The following is a 16,251-nucleotide window of genomic DNA, read 5'->3' as shown; positions in this document are numbered from 1 at the left end:
TGTTTAAAAGGCCACTATTTTGCGAACAGAGCTGATAAATATTGGCGTGTAATTTTCGTCACAGTTACCCTTAATTACTTTCCTGGTATAAAGCGTTGGTTTGCGCTTGACTGTTGCCTGATAATAATTAATGTTATGTAAAATAACTATTCAAATCACAGTACTGTGAATGAAAATAAAGGGCCGATCTGCAGGCAGTATGTTGAGGTTAGGAAACGTTGGTGTCACGTTTCAGCTGGACAGGCAATATAGTTGGCGCTCTGATTGCTTATTTTGGACATTATCCCCATTTAGCCGCTGTGCGGTTGTATGCTTGAAGCCTGTTTTGTGGCATGCTGCCCACCTACCCATCTGGTTGTGGGCAACCTGCCCAGGTGTGTGTGTGTATACACCAGGTTTCAACTTAATGAACAAAATTTTTTTCAGATAGGCTTTTTTAGGCATGAAGGCGGCTTCTGCGGCACAATAATACCTGTGTTGGCAGACATAAGAAAACATGTAAATAATGTTAACTACTCAGCCGCTCAACTTATCTCTGATAATTAACTTTTACTATAACCGTTAGGCTACTGGTAGAGACTTGTAGCCGGTCGTTAGTCATAGCCATATCAGTTTTTAGAATTTCGAAAACGCGATTACCCTCGCAGCTGCAGAATTGGCTGCATTGCGCAAAAATACATGCGTTTTCGCAAGGCGAAAAAGCCAAATTCTTCCGAGCCACATCGGCAAGAATGATCGTGTTTTCGAAATTCTAGAAACTGATATGCTGTTACTAACGACCGGCTACAAGACTTCAGCTGCAACCAGTAGCCTAACTGCTAAAAAGTAATTATCAGAAATTAGTTAAACGGCCAACTATAGTCGGATGGAACTTAAGAAGGCAGCGGCCTTTCCCCGCCAAAGGACTCCCTCCCAGCCAATGGCGTCAGCCGATTTTCATGACCCTGCTAGGGTGACAAAGCAGGGAGTTGCAGATGAAAGGTGATAGTCTCCTCCCTCCATAGTCGGGGATAGACCCCTCTTTCCATTGTGGCAACGCTTCCTGCATTGCCACTCTAGCAGGGTCATGAGAATTGACCGATGCCAATGGATGGAAGGAGATCCTGTGACGGGGAAAAACCGCTGCCTTCTTAAGTTGTATCCGGCTATGGTTAACATTATATGCATGTTTTCTGATGTCTGCCTACACAGATACTATTGCGCCGCAAAAGCCGCCTTCATACTTGAAAAAGCCTATTTTAAAAATGCTTGGTTCGCTTATGTTGAAACAACCGGTATATTGTTGCGAGGTGGCAAGCCAAGGAACAGAACGACATTATGACAGATAACATGATTTTAATGGCTGTGGGCCTAGCGCGAGCGCTCCGTCCCGTGCCACTGCCATTTTCGTCTTCGTAACAATATATACACCTGACCTGTTGCCCACTTGCCACTGCCCACCGGATTGTGAGCAAACGGCCTAGCGTTGCAGATGGCAGTTATATTAACGATTATTTTCGAGAGGTTCCTCGGGAAGTGCAACGTGGGTCTCGCAAGCCCCACTGATGGCAGCACCTGCCACTGCAGGGCAGTGGCGCTTTGCTTAACCACTGCACCACTGTGCCAGGAATGGTACGACGACTCCCAGGAATCTATGAACGCACAGTAGAGAATGATCAATTCCGCATATCTAAGCATTTGTCTGTGGCGACACATTCTGCGCATATTTCCGCGCAGCCTCCGCCTTGTTATTATCTGGCCCAGCGTAACACGGCCACACGCTGGACTGCGTTACCGATAAAACACAGTGACAACGCTGCGTCACCCGAGGCATGCGTCGCCGACGGTGGCTACAAAAACAGGCTGCCCGGCTCGGAAGGGCAGCATTTTTCATTCCGCCAGCGAGATGAGCGTAGTGTTGGTATGCTCGTCCACGCCTACGCCGACGACGTGTCGCTTTTTCTCAAGGACGAGGATAGCTACCCCTCTTTTTCGCGGCTGTTTCACGAGTATAGTCAGATATTCGGGGCCCTATTGAACAGGGGAAAAAGCAAGGAGCTAAGGTGGAGTGGGTGCAGGGAGTGGAAGTCCTGGGAGTAGTATTCCTCGCCAGCGGAGAAGTAGCCCCCGAAACCTGGACTAACCTCCGCACGAACGCTGAGAAACGCCTCTCGGTGGCGTCAACTTTCCACCTTTCAATGGCATAGCGCAGCTATATTGTGAAGTCCACAGTCCTAGCAGCATGTTTTTTTGTCGCCCGCGTCGCAACCCCACCGCGCACGTTTGCACGCAGGCTAACCACGGCCTGTTTTTCTTTCGTTTGGGCAGGCAAAACCGAGCTTGTGTCACGGTTGTTCATTCGCCTTCCGTCGTACATGGGTGGGTTCAGTATACCTTGCATCCGCACCATGTGTAATGTGCTCGCCTTCAGAGGTGTACGCGATCTTGTGCGCAACCCAAACTATCCCGGGAGAGCACTCCTCGCATACTTCCTGGGTACAGCGCGTGACGTGTTTTTTACACAACACGTGGTTGGCCCCACAGCCGAGCAGCCACCGATATTTTTTGTTAACGTGCGTCGCACACTGGCGTCGTTGTCTGCCAGCGTGCCCGATCTGGATGTTGATGAAACCCCGCCCTCCAGGATGTGTGAGGCACTAACGGTAGCAGAGCTCACCCGCGAACAACTCCAGAAAACAAGACGGGCGCGCTGGCGCCAACTGACCTCACCTGCACTTCCTGCAGATATCAGGCATTTCGGCTGGTTGCGAGGCTGGCGGGTCCTGCACACAAGAGACCGCCTTTCGGCGTGGGGCGTGGCGCCCTCCGCCCGATGCCCGCAATGCGGTCTCTTAGAAACATTGCGGCACGCAATGTTCGACTGTGTAGTGGCGCGCACCTTTTGGGTACAAGTGTCACGGATGTTTGTAACCCGCCTGGAAGCGCGCACTAGTTCACGCGAACTGTTTGCAAATATGCTCTTGTTTGTCGGCATGTTCGTTTTGTGGCGGCAGCGCGGAGTGGCTTCCTTAAATGGCCGTCCGCAAAGAGCGATGTTTCCGATGTTGCAGCGCCTCCGCACGCGCCCCTTTGAGCAAGCATGCGTGGACGCACTGTCAGTGAGCGAGGCTGAGGTTTTGCTCAAGTGGTCGACGTACTACATCGCCCTGCGCGACGGTCGAGTGTCGGCCTCATTACTGCCCTACTGACATGCTCAGTGCTGCGGCACTGCACATGCGCTCGAATGTTCAAACCATTGAGTTCAGAAGTTTTGTTTCATATTTTATTGTTTTCATAGACCACAATAAACTTCTCTTTCTATGCTCGTCCACCGCCACCGCTAATCGAATAACAGCTGTTACGTTTTTATGTTGGGATCTGTCCAGCAGAAACGACATCTCACATGTGGTGACCCGGAGAATGGACACTAACGCATTGCTGTAGACGAGCACGAGCAACAGCTTCAGGAACAGCACGGCCGACTCAGTGCTTCCGTGCAGCAGCATTCCGCCGGCTTCGCCGAGGGCATCATAACCCCGGCAGTTGGCATCCAGCACGCTGTCCCGCTCGACGTCTGGCGTGTCGCTGTCAAGATTCCGCCGTTTTGGGCCGACTCGCCCGAGGTATGGTTCGCCCAATTCGAGGCCCAGTTCTCCCTCGTACATATCACGCAAGACCGGACCCGCTACGATCATGTCGTCACCCACCTCGATGCCCGCTACGCCAACGAGGTTCGCATATCCTTGCCAACCCACCTACGGTCATCCTTTACAAACACCTCAAAACCGAACTCATCCGCCGCCTGTCACTCTCGGAAGACCAGAACGTGCGACAACTACAGTCCGCAGAACTTGCCGAACGCAAGCCTTCGCAGCTCCTCCGCCACATTCGTGCCCTCGCGGGCAACATGGAAGTCCAGGATTCCTTACTGCGAGCACTTTGGCTCAACGACTTCCACCGCACGTCCAGGCAATTCTGCAGGCTCAGCTTACACTACCTCTCGACCAACTCTCCGAGATCGTGACTGCGTCATCGAGGTCTCTTTGTTGCAGTTGTCGCCCGCCGTCCAGGCTGTCGCCGCACCGCTGAATACCACAGAGCTTGTGCGCCGCATCGACGATATCAATCGACAGCTCAGCTCCCTTCAAGGACGCATGGATCAACACTTGCCGACGCCCCACCCGGAAAGCCGTGACCGTAACACCACTCCGTCGCAGCAGCCTGGTGGCGACGACCGGTGCTACTACCGTCGACGCTTCGGGGACCGAGCACGAAAATGTTCACCACCATGCTCCGCTGGACATAAGGGAAACGTCAACGGCAGCTCTTAGACAAGGCTGCGAGCGGCCAACCTGGAGGCCGACGCATCTTCGTCAATGACCAAATTACAAAGCAGCGGTTATTTGTCGACAGCGGTTCCGACATCTGCTGCTACCCACGAGTCCACCTTCAAGGTACCCGTCCTCCTACGTCTTTTGAGCTCAGCGCGGCAAACCGGTCCACAATCAAGACTTATGGCTCGCTCCACCTGCACATCCGGCTTAAAGACCTACGCCGTGGCCTTCATTGGAATTTTGTCATCGCCGACGTCATCGAGCCAATCATCGGCTCAGACTTTTTGGCGCACTACAACCTCCTTCCGGCCTGCGCGCGACTGTCTCATCGACGCGATAACGGGACATTCTTCGCCAGGACAGAGAGCGGCTACCCATCAGCCAAGCATCAAAGTACTCGGTGTCGAAAATCCTTCACCGTACCAAGCCATCCTCGCCAAATTTCCCGGCTTGACGTGCCCTACCGGGTTGCCACGTGATGTGCAGCACACCACTGTGCACTACATCCGGACCACCCCACGCCCCCCGGTTTTCTGCCGCGCCCGTCGCCTTGCCTCGGACCGCATGTGCATAGCCAAAGCAGAGTTCGAAGCTATGCTTTGTGAGGGAATCGCCCGCCGCTCCGACGGCCCATGGGTCTCGCCACTCCACCTTGTCCCGAAGAAGACCGAAGGCTGGCGGCCCTGTGGGGACTACCGTGCCCTCAACGCCAGCACCATTCCGGACAGGTACCCTGTTCACCACATACAGGACTTCGCCCATCGCATTTATGGCTGCCACGTTTTCTCCTTGCTAGACTTGGTGAAGGCCTACACGCAGATACCCGTCAACCCGGACGACGTCCCGAAAACCGCCATCATTACCCCTTTCGGCTTGTTCGAGTTTCCCTTCATGAGCTTTGAACTGAGGAACGCTGGACAAACCTTTGAACGTTTCATCGACGAAGTCGTCCGAGGCCTCGACTTCTGTTTCGTCTATCTTGATGACATATTGGTCGATTCCCGTAACACCGACGAACACCACATGCACCTTCGTCTGGTTTTCCAACGCCTCGATGACCACGGCCTACTCGTCAATGTCCCAAAGAGCGCGCTCGGCGCTTCAGTCGTCGTCAAATTCCTCGGCTATGAGGTTTCAACAAAGGTAACTCGACTTTTGCCTCAACTCCTCTCAGATCTGCGAAATTACCCCCAACCCACGACCGCTAAAGACCTTCGCCGTTTCCTCGGCAAGCTGAACTTTTAAAGGCGTTTCTTGCCACACGCAGCCGACTACCAGGCTCCACTCCATGATGCCTTGGCTGGTCTATGAGGAAACAAACCCGTAACGTGGACACCAGCTTTAACGCAACTTTTCGAAGAATGCAAAGCTGCTCTCTGCACCGCCACGCTTCTATCCCATCCCGTGCCAGATGCTCCCTTAGGGCTATTCACGGACGCCTCCAACTTCGCCATCGGCGCCGCCCTTATGCAACGCGTAGACAACACCTGGCATCCTTTGGTGTTCTCCTCCAAGAAACTCTCAGCTCAGAAAACAACCCCTTTTGCGGCCAGTCCTACAAATGAAACAGCGAAGCTCGTCCCGTCGAGTTTGCCAGCTTACTAGAGAGCTTCTGGCGATATACGAAGCAGTTCAACACTTTCGCCACATTCTAAAAGTACAGCACTGCACAATCTACACCGACAATAAACCTCTGACCTACGCCTTTTCCCAACGCCGCGACAAACTCCCGCCGGTCGAGCAGAACCAGCTATCGTTCATTGCCCAGTTTACCGCCGACATCCAACATGTTAGCGGAAAGGACAACGTGGTAGCCGACGCGCTTTCACGTGTGGCAGCTATCAGCTCTTCGCAGGTAACAGCTGACGTCCTCGCCGAGGCTCAGACTACGGACGCCGAACTGCAAGAACTTCTTAAGGTCGAGTCCTCACTAAAGCTGCAACAAGTCCCCATACCTGGATCGACAACGACTATCTACTGCGACATGTCAACAGAACGAAGCAGGCCTTACGTGCCCCTTTCCCATCGCTGTGGCCTCTTCAACCAGCTACATAATCTCACCCATTCCGGCATATGCGCCTCTACACGCCACGTGGCTGACCGCTATGTCTGGCCCTCCATGCAGCGGGATTACCTCACCTGGGCGCGCTCGTGCATTCAACGCCAGCGCGCTAAAGTCACCAGGTATGTCACTTCACCGCTCGGAGCATTCCCCCAGCCCTCTGGTCGGTTTCAACACGTCCACCTTGATATCATAGGGCCCTTTCCCCCAGCTGGACCCTATCGCTACTGCCTCACCGCCATCGATCGGTATACTCGATGGCCCGAGGCATGGCCCCTCGAGGGAATCACCGCTGAAGACGTCGCCTCGGCCTTCTTCGCAGCCTGGATCGCTCGCTTCGGGCCCCCTCGCCGCGTCACCACCGACCTAGGACGACAGTTCGAATCGCACCTGTTCAGGCTCCTCGGGCTAACCATCGGGTTCGAGCGCTCAAGGACCACCAGCTGCCACCCCTGCGCCAACGGGATGATCGAGCGTTTCCACCGACAGTTCAAAGCAGCCATCATGTGCAACCCGGACTCAACCTGGCTCGAAGCCATCCCAGCCGTCGCCCTTGGTCTTCGCGCCACCTTCAAGCTGGACATTCGAGCTACACTCACAGAGCTCGTCTACAGGGAAGCACTCCGTCTTCCAGGCGAATTTCTTGCTGCACAGCTATCCATCACCGCGACATCAGATCCCACCGATTTCGTCGCCCGGCTCCGACGCACCATCGCTGCACTCCACCCGTCACCCGCAGCTCACCACTGCAAGACTGCCCCTTTCGTCTTCAAGGATCTGGCAACGTGCACACACTTTTCACCGCGACGACACCGTTCCCAGGCCTTTCTAGCCACATTACAGCGGACCCTATCCAGTTCTCCGTCGCGATGACAAAACCTTTATCCTGCGTGTTAACGGGAACGACGTCCGCGTCTCTATCGACTGGCTGAAGCCAGCCTACATCGATTCCGCCGAACCAGGAAATACCAGTGCAGCCACAGGCGTCCATCCACGACCCCCGACATCGCAGCCTGCTTCTGTCACTACACGTTATGGACGTCGGGTACGCTGCACAGATTTTTAGAAGCCCTGAGGGCTCTCCACTCCGGGGAGGGGGGCGGGGTGATGTGGCGACACATTCTGCGCATATTTCCGCGCAGCCTCTGCCTTGTTATCATCCGGCCCATCGTAACACGGCCACACGCTGGACTGCGTTACGGATAAAACACAGTGACAACGCTGCGTCACCCGAGGCCTGCGTCGCCGACGGTGGCTACAAAAACAGGCTGCCCGGCTGGGAAGGGCGGCTTTGTTCCTTCCGCTACCGAGACGGGCGTAGCTTTGGTATGCTCGTCCGTCGCCACCGCTAATCGAATAAACAGTTGTTACGTTTTTATGTTGGGACCCGTCCTTCAGCAGAAACTACATCCCACAAGTCCATTACCGCTATCCAAACAACCTCCATCCGTGAACAAAAGATCCGAACACCAGAACCGAAGTGCTAGCACACCATATTCGCATTTGGCGTAACTGCGCAAATCGACCGTCATTTTCTCTTCCCCTGTAGATCTCTTCAGAAAGTGATCGCGTAAAACTTATGAGAATGGACTGTTTGATGAGAGAAAAGTGATAGTATGGATCGAATGGGTTGTTCTAAGCCTGGCCTCCGTAGGACTTCGGGCTGTTTGTACAACGGCGAGTCCTGGAACAAGTTTTGAGCTTGATTGCGTGTGTCTAGTCGCCCGCGCGCTTTTCACTCGCTCCTTGTTCTTGCTTCTCAATCTACAGAAGTTCGAGGACTGCGTGAAACGAGGCGGTGACAGGTGTTCCTTCCAGAAAGGCAAGCCACATCGATCGCTGATGGTGTCCTATTTCTGCGGCCATGACCCGCGCTGCCTGTAAGTGGTGTAGCCCAAAGCACCTTAATTTTAAAGTACGTCAAACGGATCTAGGAAAGATATCACAGGTTGTTTGGACCTCAGTCCCACGTTTTACATGCTACAGCGCACTGCGAAATTAAGGTAAACAAAATTATTATAACGCAAAAATGAACACAGTGCACGTCTTGCTGATGTTCTAAAGCGTACGTATTGATTCCAGTGAGCGCGCAGAGCCTTTCCGCAGTAGGGAAAGTGCACAGCATTGGCGGCGCTGCAGCTGTATCACTCTGCGCCTAAAAACTGGTGCTGTTAGCCGCCTGACTAGCAATAAACGCGCCACCACATTCTGAATTACTAGAAGTGCGTGTTTAGTTCATAACATTCATCACCTAGGTCCTCTAGCAGCCGCACAACACGTGTGGCTTCGACAGAGTGCACGAGCTCATGCCTGTCAGTGCACACATGTGTGGAAAGCACTACGGTAGCGCCCCGTAAAATTCTTGCTCCTCTCGCAAGGCTGTGTATTTGTGTATTACGGCGCTGCGATCGACGTGACAGGCTTCACCTTGGGTTGCTATAGATGCAACGAACCTTCACAGGAATTGTATGGTCCTTACAACGTTCAGCGATGGGCGTCATCGATCTGAAGAGAAATGTTAAGTCTCTACCTGAGGAATAGGAAATGGGTTCATGATGCGTATTGTCACACCGTAAGGGTGGTCGAGTTTAGGAAGTCGGAGCGATTCTTTTTTTTTGTTGTTTTTGGACTATCCTGCCATTAGGCGTATGTTTTCAAACGAGGATGGAAATGCGGGACAGTATGGGAGGGCGGGATGGGGAAGTATGTAGACGAGCTTCATAAGTAAATCTGCAAAGTAAACCATGTTAACGGCTGCCTAACATCCACTAATTACGGTCACATGAGCCTATCCAATGCAGAACCACGTGCGTAAAGAAAAGTGACGTAAAAAGCCCTTCTTTGGCAGGTCTGCAACAGTGCTCGGACATCGCAACGTGCGTTGAAGCATTACAAGTGAGGTGGATGGCACACGCCAGTCGCTGGTGATTTGTCGCCCCACCGACTACGAAAGCATCTCTTCATAGCTGGCTTGCCAAAATTAGTCGGAGTACCCAGCTCGCGAATTTTTTATTTCTGTTCAGAGAAACCGGTGAAGTTTTTTTTTCGACCAATTTATCTTGCTACTTGAGCCAGCACCTCAATTTCACACCGTTCTTGGCGTTATATATCTAAAAACATGCTTCTAATTTTCTGGAGCTGACTTGCGAAAGGTTGGGATTGACTTCGAAAATTCCTACTTACCACTTACCATATTACGCGTGTGAGACCAGGTTAATGCGCACCTGAAGCTCCTTCTGTTTTCTTCCTCTTTTAATCTTTTTAAGGTTGGTCCAGAACTCATGGGCTCTGGATAGGGCTCGGCAGAACATCGAGCGCCATTTCTCTGTCGTCGGTATCCTGGAAGACCTCAACCTGACGCTGGCACTCCTGGAGATGCACATTCCGAGCTTCTTCGGGGGCGCCACAGAGCTCTACCGGAAGTCCGGTGCGGAATTTCAGTAAAAGTCACTTTTCTAGCAAATATATCGATGGCCAGGTATTGAAGAAGTGTTTTTTTGTCTGCAGATGTGTCTGCTAAGCCGCATGTGCACTTTATATTACATAAAACGAATCAAGAAAGCCAATATGTGGACACACTCACGACACATAACGGAAGCTAAGGGTTTCAAAAGAATACTTATACGAGGAACATTCTTCTCTGGTGTTTACGGTGCTGTCGTCGGCGTGATACTTTGTAGTATACTTTGTAAAGTACTTTCAAGTATACTTTTTTTAGCGCACTTTCTAGTACTCGTTGACGTCGACGTATAGTTTGGGTCCCGTCGTAGGCGGCAAACTGTTCAGTGAAATGTACACTTGATAAGGACGCCTGACGTGTTCGCTTTGTTTTTTGAAGTAGGGTAAAGTGAAGTCGCTCCGAATTCGTCGCGGAAGAGGGCGAAAAGAAATGACAATCCCAATGAATGTCCTAATATTACAGCAGGTTCCCCGGGCTACAGTAGATTGCCTGCTCGAGGAGGAATGTCAGCTCTGATTCTTTGAACTTACAAGAGATAAAAAACGAGAGCTCGATACGGGTGCCACTGCCAACAGGCTTTTTCCAGCCTCGGCTGTTTCCCTCTTGCCTCAGCCATCGTCACATCTTTTCTGTTTGTGTGTGCGGTAGCCTAACGAAACACGGAGAACAGCTGTGTTGAATATTTTTTCTCAGGAAAAATTTGTTACCCGGCTCTTTTTCGCTATGTTGCCATTGTCTGGAAGGAAACGACGCATTTATCTGCGACAATATTGGATTTAAAATCTTCCAGCAGGTTGAGTCATGCTGGCGGCGTCCTTACTGAAAGAACGGGTTGCACCACGCTGAAGTGAGTTCGCGGAGCGTGCACCTTGTGGAATTCGGACTCAAAGTTCGATTTTGACGCATGCAGTTAAATGGGTAAAATGTTTAGGGGAATCCCCCAAGGTGGATTCGATTTGTAATAAGGGAGTAATTATACTCATTAGCATCCACCCAAGCGCAGCCATACGGCTACAAAGGAAAGCTGACAGCTTTCTGAGAAAGCTGTTAGCTTTCCTTTGTAGCCGTATGGTTGCGCTTGGGTGGATGTCAATGAGTAATTAGTCCCTTATTATGCAGTTAAGTTGCTAAATTGGCCGGTGATGATGACACCTTTTTATTGTTTTGTTTCTTGCCTTTTCTAGCTTATAAGAGCTCCGCTTCAAGTGAGAGTGACCTTTTCGCAATTAGAAGGCGGTACAGTGCACCTTTAATAGAACTTCCCCGCAAGCTATAGTCACCAGGCAAACTCCGTCACACTGCCGTAGCTGTAACATCCTGAAGGATATGTCACTGTAAGGCACGGAACTGTTCCAGGGTCTCGCAATGTCAAAGTAAATCACTGCATCTTTAAATATATACATTCAAATTATGAAAAAAAATTGCACGCTCGGTCCATTTGCCACCGAGAAAATGCCTACGAACCAGTGATGCAGCACTTAATAAATGTATTGTCTATTTAATGGACACTGAGAGGAAAATACAAGTCGGCCATCATTTTTAGATTGCAGTGTTCAAATCGCAGAGGCTTCCTTCACTGAAAAGGGGACTTTACGAAGTAAAAATATCGTACAGGAAATGTAGATATCACTCTCACTGACGATTCTCGGAAAAAAACTTCGATGATGTAAAGTGTTTTTTACGGGGTCTCTCAGGCTAGGTTATTCATCATTCAATTATAAACGGCCACCGCGGAATCCTTTTCGTTATTGATACCGTGAGCTTAAAGGACAGCTCCGGCGGTTTTCTGAACATTTTGAATTCATAATCACATCATATTTTCAAGAGTCCCCGTTCTTCGGTACAAAATGCGGTTTTTCAAAATGCCGAGAAGAAGTATTTTATAACAGCAGAAACATGGAAACCGAAGGCTGCTTTGGGCCATTCCATGACTGTAGTTCAATGGCATAGAAGGCTGGGCTAGTTGGATGCTGTTCATGACAAAAATTTGTAGGCGCAAACTTATAAAGCACAGAGAAAAAAAAGAGGTCAAAGGGCGCGTGCCGTGTCCTGACTGCTATATGACCTTACGGCTCACTACCTTATGACGTCACAGATAATGTCCCAAAAATATCGTGTGCGCATTGATTGGCTAAACTGGCGAATGTAAGCGACAGCTTGTGTCATTATTTTTACTAAAGTGGCCTAAAACAGCGCGGAATTGTGTCCATCAGCAAACACACAGCAAAGAAAACATTTGCGTTTGAACGGCAGCAACTGTTTTTGCAAGTCATCGTTGTCATGTGATACTCTTCACGTAACCCTTAGATGAGGCCGTCAAGTTTTTTTTTGCAAGTAACTGTTGCCACTTAAAATTTATCACGTAAGCCCTGTAAGTTTGCAGTCGTGCGCACCCCAACGCATTCACTTCGTGCCCCTCTAACAGGCTTGAACCAAACGCCACGCAGAGCCGCCACGCTCATCGAAATCTCTGTTCAGAGGGCAGTGTGCTACAATGTAGGGGATATAGGCAGCGCAGAATCGACCTCCTGCCTGGCTGTCTTTACTGGATGCATGCTTATGTCTCCCCTAATTTCGATCTGCGGGCAAAGTGAGAGCAGGATGTTGGTGTGACGGTGTATGACGAGTTGAGAGATGCTACCTGGTTAAGTCGCACTTGAAGGCTTTCAGTCTGGGTGTACTTCCATGCAATAAAGAAAAAAAACTTTCGTGGCGTAGTCGTTGCGTGCCCGTCTGGCAAACAGAGGGCCTGGTTTCGAGCAGCAATGTCGGCGTATTTAGTGTTGAATGAGATCACGTGAGAGGTACCACTTCCTGCGGACACATTCTGTGGACAACTTCCACTGACGGATTTTTCTTCGCCTGAGGCATACATTGCTCGAACAATAAAAAATACTCGCATGAACGCTCACTGCTCAGGCACAAATGTCGAACCACTGAGGCAAGAGCGGGCACATGGAGGGGTCCTTTTACTTGGGTGCTGAGTCATTTTAAAGGATAATGTCTGTAGCCTTGCGGAATTATTATTTAATACTGGTGAGAACAGCCTGTGTTGCGCTATTACAGAGTCTTTCTCATTTCGCAGGGCTGCACGAGAACCGTAACCGGAGTGGACCCAGCCGGGTGGCACTGTGGGTGCGGGATCTGCTTAGCCGAAACCTGAGCCTCGAGTTCGAGCTGTACGACTTCGTCCGCCAGCGTCTACACGCCCAGTGGAAACTTGTCGGCCGTGAACGGCCGTCATTCCCACCCGGAGGTTGACGGCTCAGTGGCTACCTTGTAGACGTCCGGGGTCTGTTGTCAATGACGGGCCAGTACTCACTGGTGATGCAGACTCGGAAATAATCGTGCTTTCAGACATGGACAACCAGCACTGCGCATCCTTATCACGTTGCATTTGAGATGGCGCAAGAGGAGCAAAAAGCTCAAGCAACGACCAGTTATGTACAAGAGAAAACCTCTGACACGTAACTGTGCTAGTGTGATCACAATGGCAATGGTTTGCTACCGCAAGAGGATGGAATATGATAGCTGACTCACCCACCTCAGGTCGTTGAATGACATCATTGAAAGGAGGCCTGGCCAGAGACACGAAGCTTACGGTACTTGGCTCGTTGATGCTTGGAGTCCGGGTTAGCCAGTTTTGATGGTCGCGTGGTGATCGTGATGCTGGGACGATGTGGGGCGCGGTTGCCATCTCAAATACGCCTTGACCGCAACTCTAGAGAACCTTGGCCTGATGGATGCCTTCGCTTGAGCGGGAATGGACTTGGAGCCGCCTTCCCCTGCTTCGTCCAAGACAAGAAATTGACTCTCGCTTGTCAGGATGCCCCGCGTAGAGTTGAAGGCTCTTCGTCCCCCTCGGCCCCATTCGCACTGTTAAGGCCTACCGAGTGACATTGCCAAACAACGTGCACTCATCGTCGCTTGCAGCCGTCGGTCCCCAAGTGTACACGCGAACATCATATGGCCTGCATTGTCTCAAACACAGATGCAAACCACAGGGCTGGGAAGCGCGCGCTGAGCGACAGTTGCGGACCTCTGTGAACTGAAGAAGAGCCGAAAACGCAAAAAACTCTTCTTTCGCTTACGGGGGACACCAAACTTTTATTGGGACTTATACTTTCAGGAAATACTGCGTGTCGGTTTCTTGGATCTTCTTGAGCTGCGTGATATTTGTAAAGAGCACTGCAAAAGCCCTCGAAACAACTTTGTGCACGCTTATAAAAATTATTTTTTGCCGCTGCGCAAGTTTTTAACGGTTACAAGAACGCCGAATTCAGCGCTCGTGTTGAACAACGAATGTGGCTTTCAAACACAATATGAACTGTTTCAGAGTAAGGCATATTCAAACTTATATTCTTAAAATGGCACGAACAAAACAGGGGCGGAATTTTATTGCCCGAATACCTACTTATATAGGCGAGCGGCGGGTGAAAATTACGCATAAGATGTAAGATATAAGGTAATCCAAATCTTATCACCATGAAGGTTTCACATGTTAGCCGAAAGGATCATCACTTGTATGTCGAAAACAATCACCGATTTTTCACCCGCACACGTGTCTTTACTTGACGTTATGTGCATCTGAAGAGCAAGCGCCCGCCAAGGCGAATCATTCATGAAAACGTAAAAACACTGGCGTCCAGGCGCTGCTAGGGGTGCGTAGTTCACAATGTGACAGAAGCAGATGGGCCATTGCTCATGTTCAATGTTTTTACGTTTTTGAAGCGATAGCTTCACTACTGGAGGTTTTGGGCTGAGATCGCCGTGCGTTGCCGATGACCTTCAGGGCTCAGTCAAGGTCAAACCTTCAGTTTATAAGTTTGGAGAACCGGTGGATGGTCAGTGGTCAGACCAATGGGCAAGCAACTGGACAGGTCAAGGTCAAGCCAGGGACGTCAAGGTTACGTCAGGGTCAACCAACCAATCAGTATCGACCACATTTCGAGCGAATCGACTTGTTTCTCACATGGAACGAATTTGTTTTTGATGTTTTTTTTTACAAATGGTTGCTTTCTCTGGTGGAAGGTTGACGCGGTTCTATACCTAAGACAGCTTTCCTGGTGTGAAAAAAAATGGGAGTTCTGGCCATGGGTATACCCAGCAACCAGCAGCTTAGTGTATAAAAAGAGCGAAAATGCCTAATGCAGGGCCATAAATGTAATCATTGATATTATTTTTCATTTCGTTTCGTTTTGACGTCAGTGGGACAACAGCAACAGGAGATGGAAAGGCAAGAGACCAAAAACTTTCCGTCAGGCTCGAATTTATTTTTTGTGTTCTTGACGCAGCGCCGACTAAAAAAACGCTATACCGAACCCAGTGTCAGTAGCTTTCATGGAACAAAATTTTTTTATTTTAATGGAGAGCGCACCTCCCCCACGGCAAACACAGTAACTAGGGTTACTGGTACCGTACGCCAAATGTGACTTTATAAGCCTGGAAACGGTAGAAACGACAACGCGTTGCTTTATTTGCTGTGCGGCTGAGCGGACCGGCTGTCTTACCCCAGTCCCTAATTTTCAGTGTTTCTTCTCAGTCTGAATATTCTTAGATCTTTTCTGGCTCGTGTAATCGCCGTGCGACGACCTGGGTGTCCTCGCTCACAGGGAGAAGCACGTCAAGCGATCCACTGGGCTCTCGGAGCCGTACCGGCAACGACGCGGAGCATCACCGCCGGCTGCGCTCTATGCTGCGCTCATGAAAGCAGTGGCAACCACTGCTCCGGTGGCCACTGTAGCTCCGGCCACAGACCAAGGCCCAACCAACAAGAGACTGCAGGAAGAACAAGCCATCTGTGAGCCCTTGGGCAATAAAACAGAGTTGATGGACCAGGCATCCTTCACGGTTGTATCCTACAAGAAAAGAAGAGCTGCTGGTGTTCCTGTAGCCTTCAGGACTACCATGGAAGGAGGAAGCTTATGGAATGTGAATCCCAACGTCGTATCGTCGGCGGTTGTAACGTCGGCTCGAGAAAAAGTTCTCAGCCATCGAATTAACAAGGATAGAAGCCTCATGGTTACAGTTTCAACCACTACGAGCGGATTGTTAGAGGTATGCGTACGCCACTGCAACAGCTTCACCCCTTCGCTGCACTCTTTCTGCATGAACGAAAATCCCTAAAATGAGTGTCGTAAGAATATTTCATACTACTGTCAAGGCCTTCGACATTCTCCGCAGATGGTCAGTGAAGGCGACAGGGCCAGCGTTGGACCTGCCTCTCACAGTTGAAGAGCTATCCTCAGCTATCTTGGAATCAAATAGACGCACGTCTCCGGGTCACGATGAAGTGACCTATGACGCCATCGCAAAGCTACCCTACAGATCCCGTCTTCGACTCCTGGAATACTGCAGTCCTTCCTGTATGGCCACTGGGGTGCCCGCAGAATGGAAGCTGGTGAAAATTGGGTCTG

At 50.6% G+C, this 16,251-nt stretch overlaps 1 protein-coding gene and 1 pseudogene across 2 annotated transcripts in view; both read left to right on the top strand.

The window, feature by feature from the left end:
* pip (heparan sulfate 2-O-sulfotransferase pipe) overlaps nucleotides 1-14,261 on the top strand; it is a 30,225-nt gene extending 15,964 nt beyond the window's left edge. For both annotated transcript variants that reach the window (XM_089554880.1, XM_089554878.1), the window contains exons 6-8: nucleotides 8,146-8,255; nucleotides 9,642-9,802; nucleotides 12,921-14,261. In XM_089554880.1, the coding sequence (XP_089411006.1) occupies nucleotides 8,146-8,255; nucleotides 9,642-9,802; nucleotides 12,921-13,096 (447 nt within the window). In that variant the 3' untranslated portion in view covers nucleotides 13,097-14,261. The remainder of the gene's footprint in view (nucleotides 1-8,145; nucleotides 8,256-9,641; nucleotides 9,803-12,920) is intronic.
* Nucleotides 3,348-4,003, top strand: LOC149337413 (uncharacterized; annotated as a pseudogene).
* Nucleotides 14,262-16,251: the final 1,990 nt, after the last annotated feature.

Source organism: Amblyomma mixtum, chromosome 7 (assembly GCF_055824585.1).
Source record: "Amblyomma mixtum isolate Tamu chromosome 7, ASM5582458v1, whole genome shotgun sequence".
In the NCBI taxonomy this organism is placed as follows: Eukaryota; Metazoa; Arthropoda; class Arachnida; order Ixodida; family Ixodidae; genus Amblyomma; species Amblyomma mixtum.
Note: the sequence above shows the minus strand (reverse complement) of the source record. Positions and strands in the feature narration are given on the sequence as shown.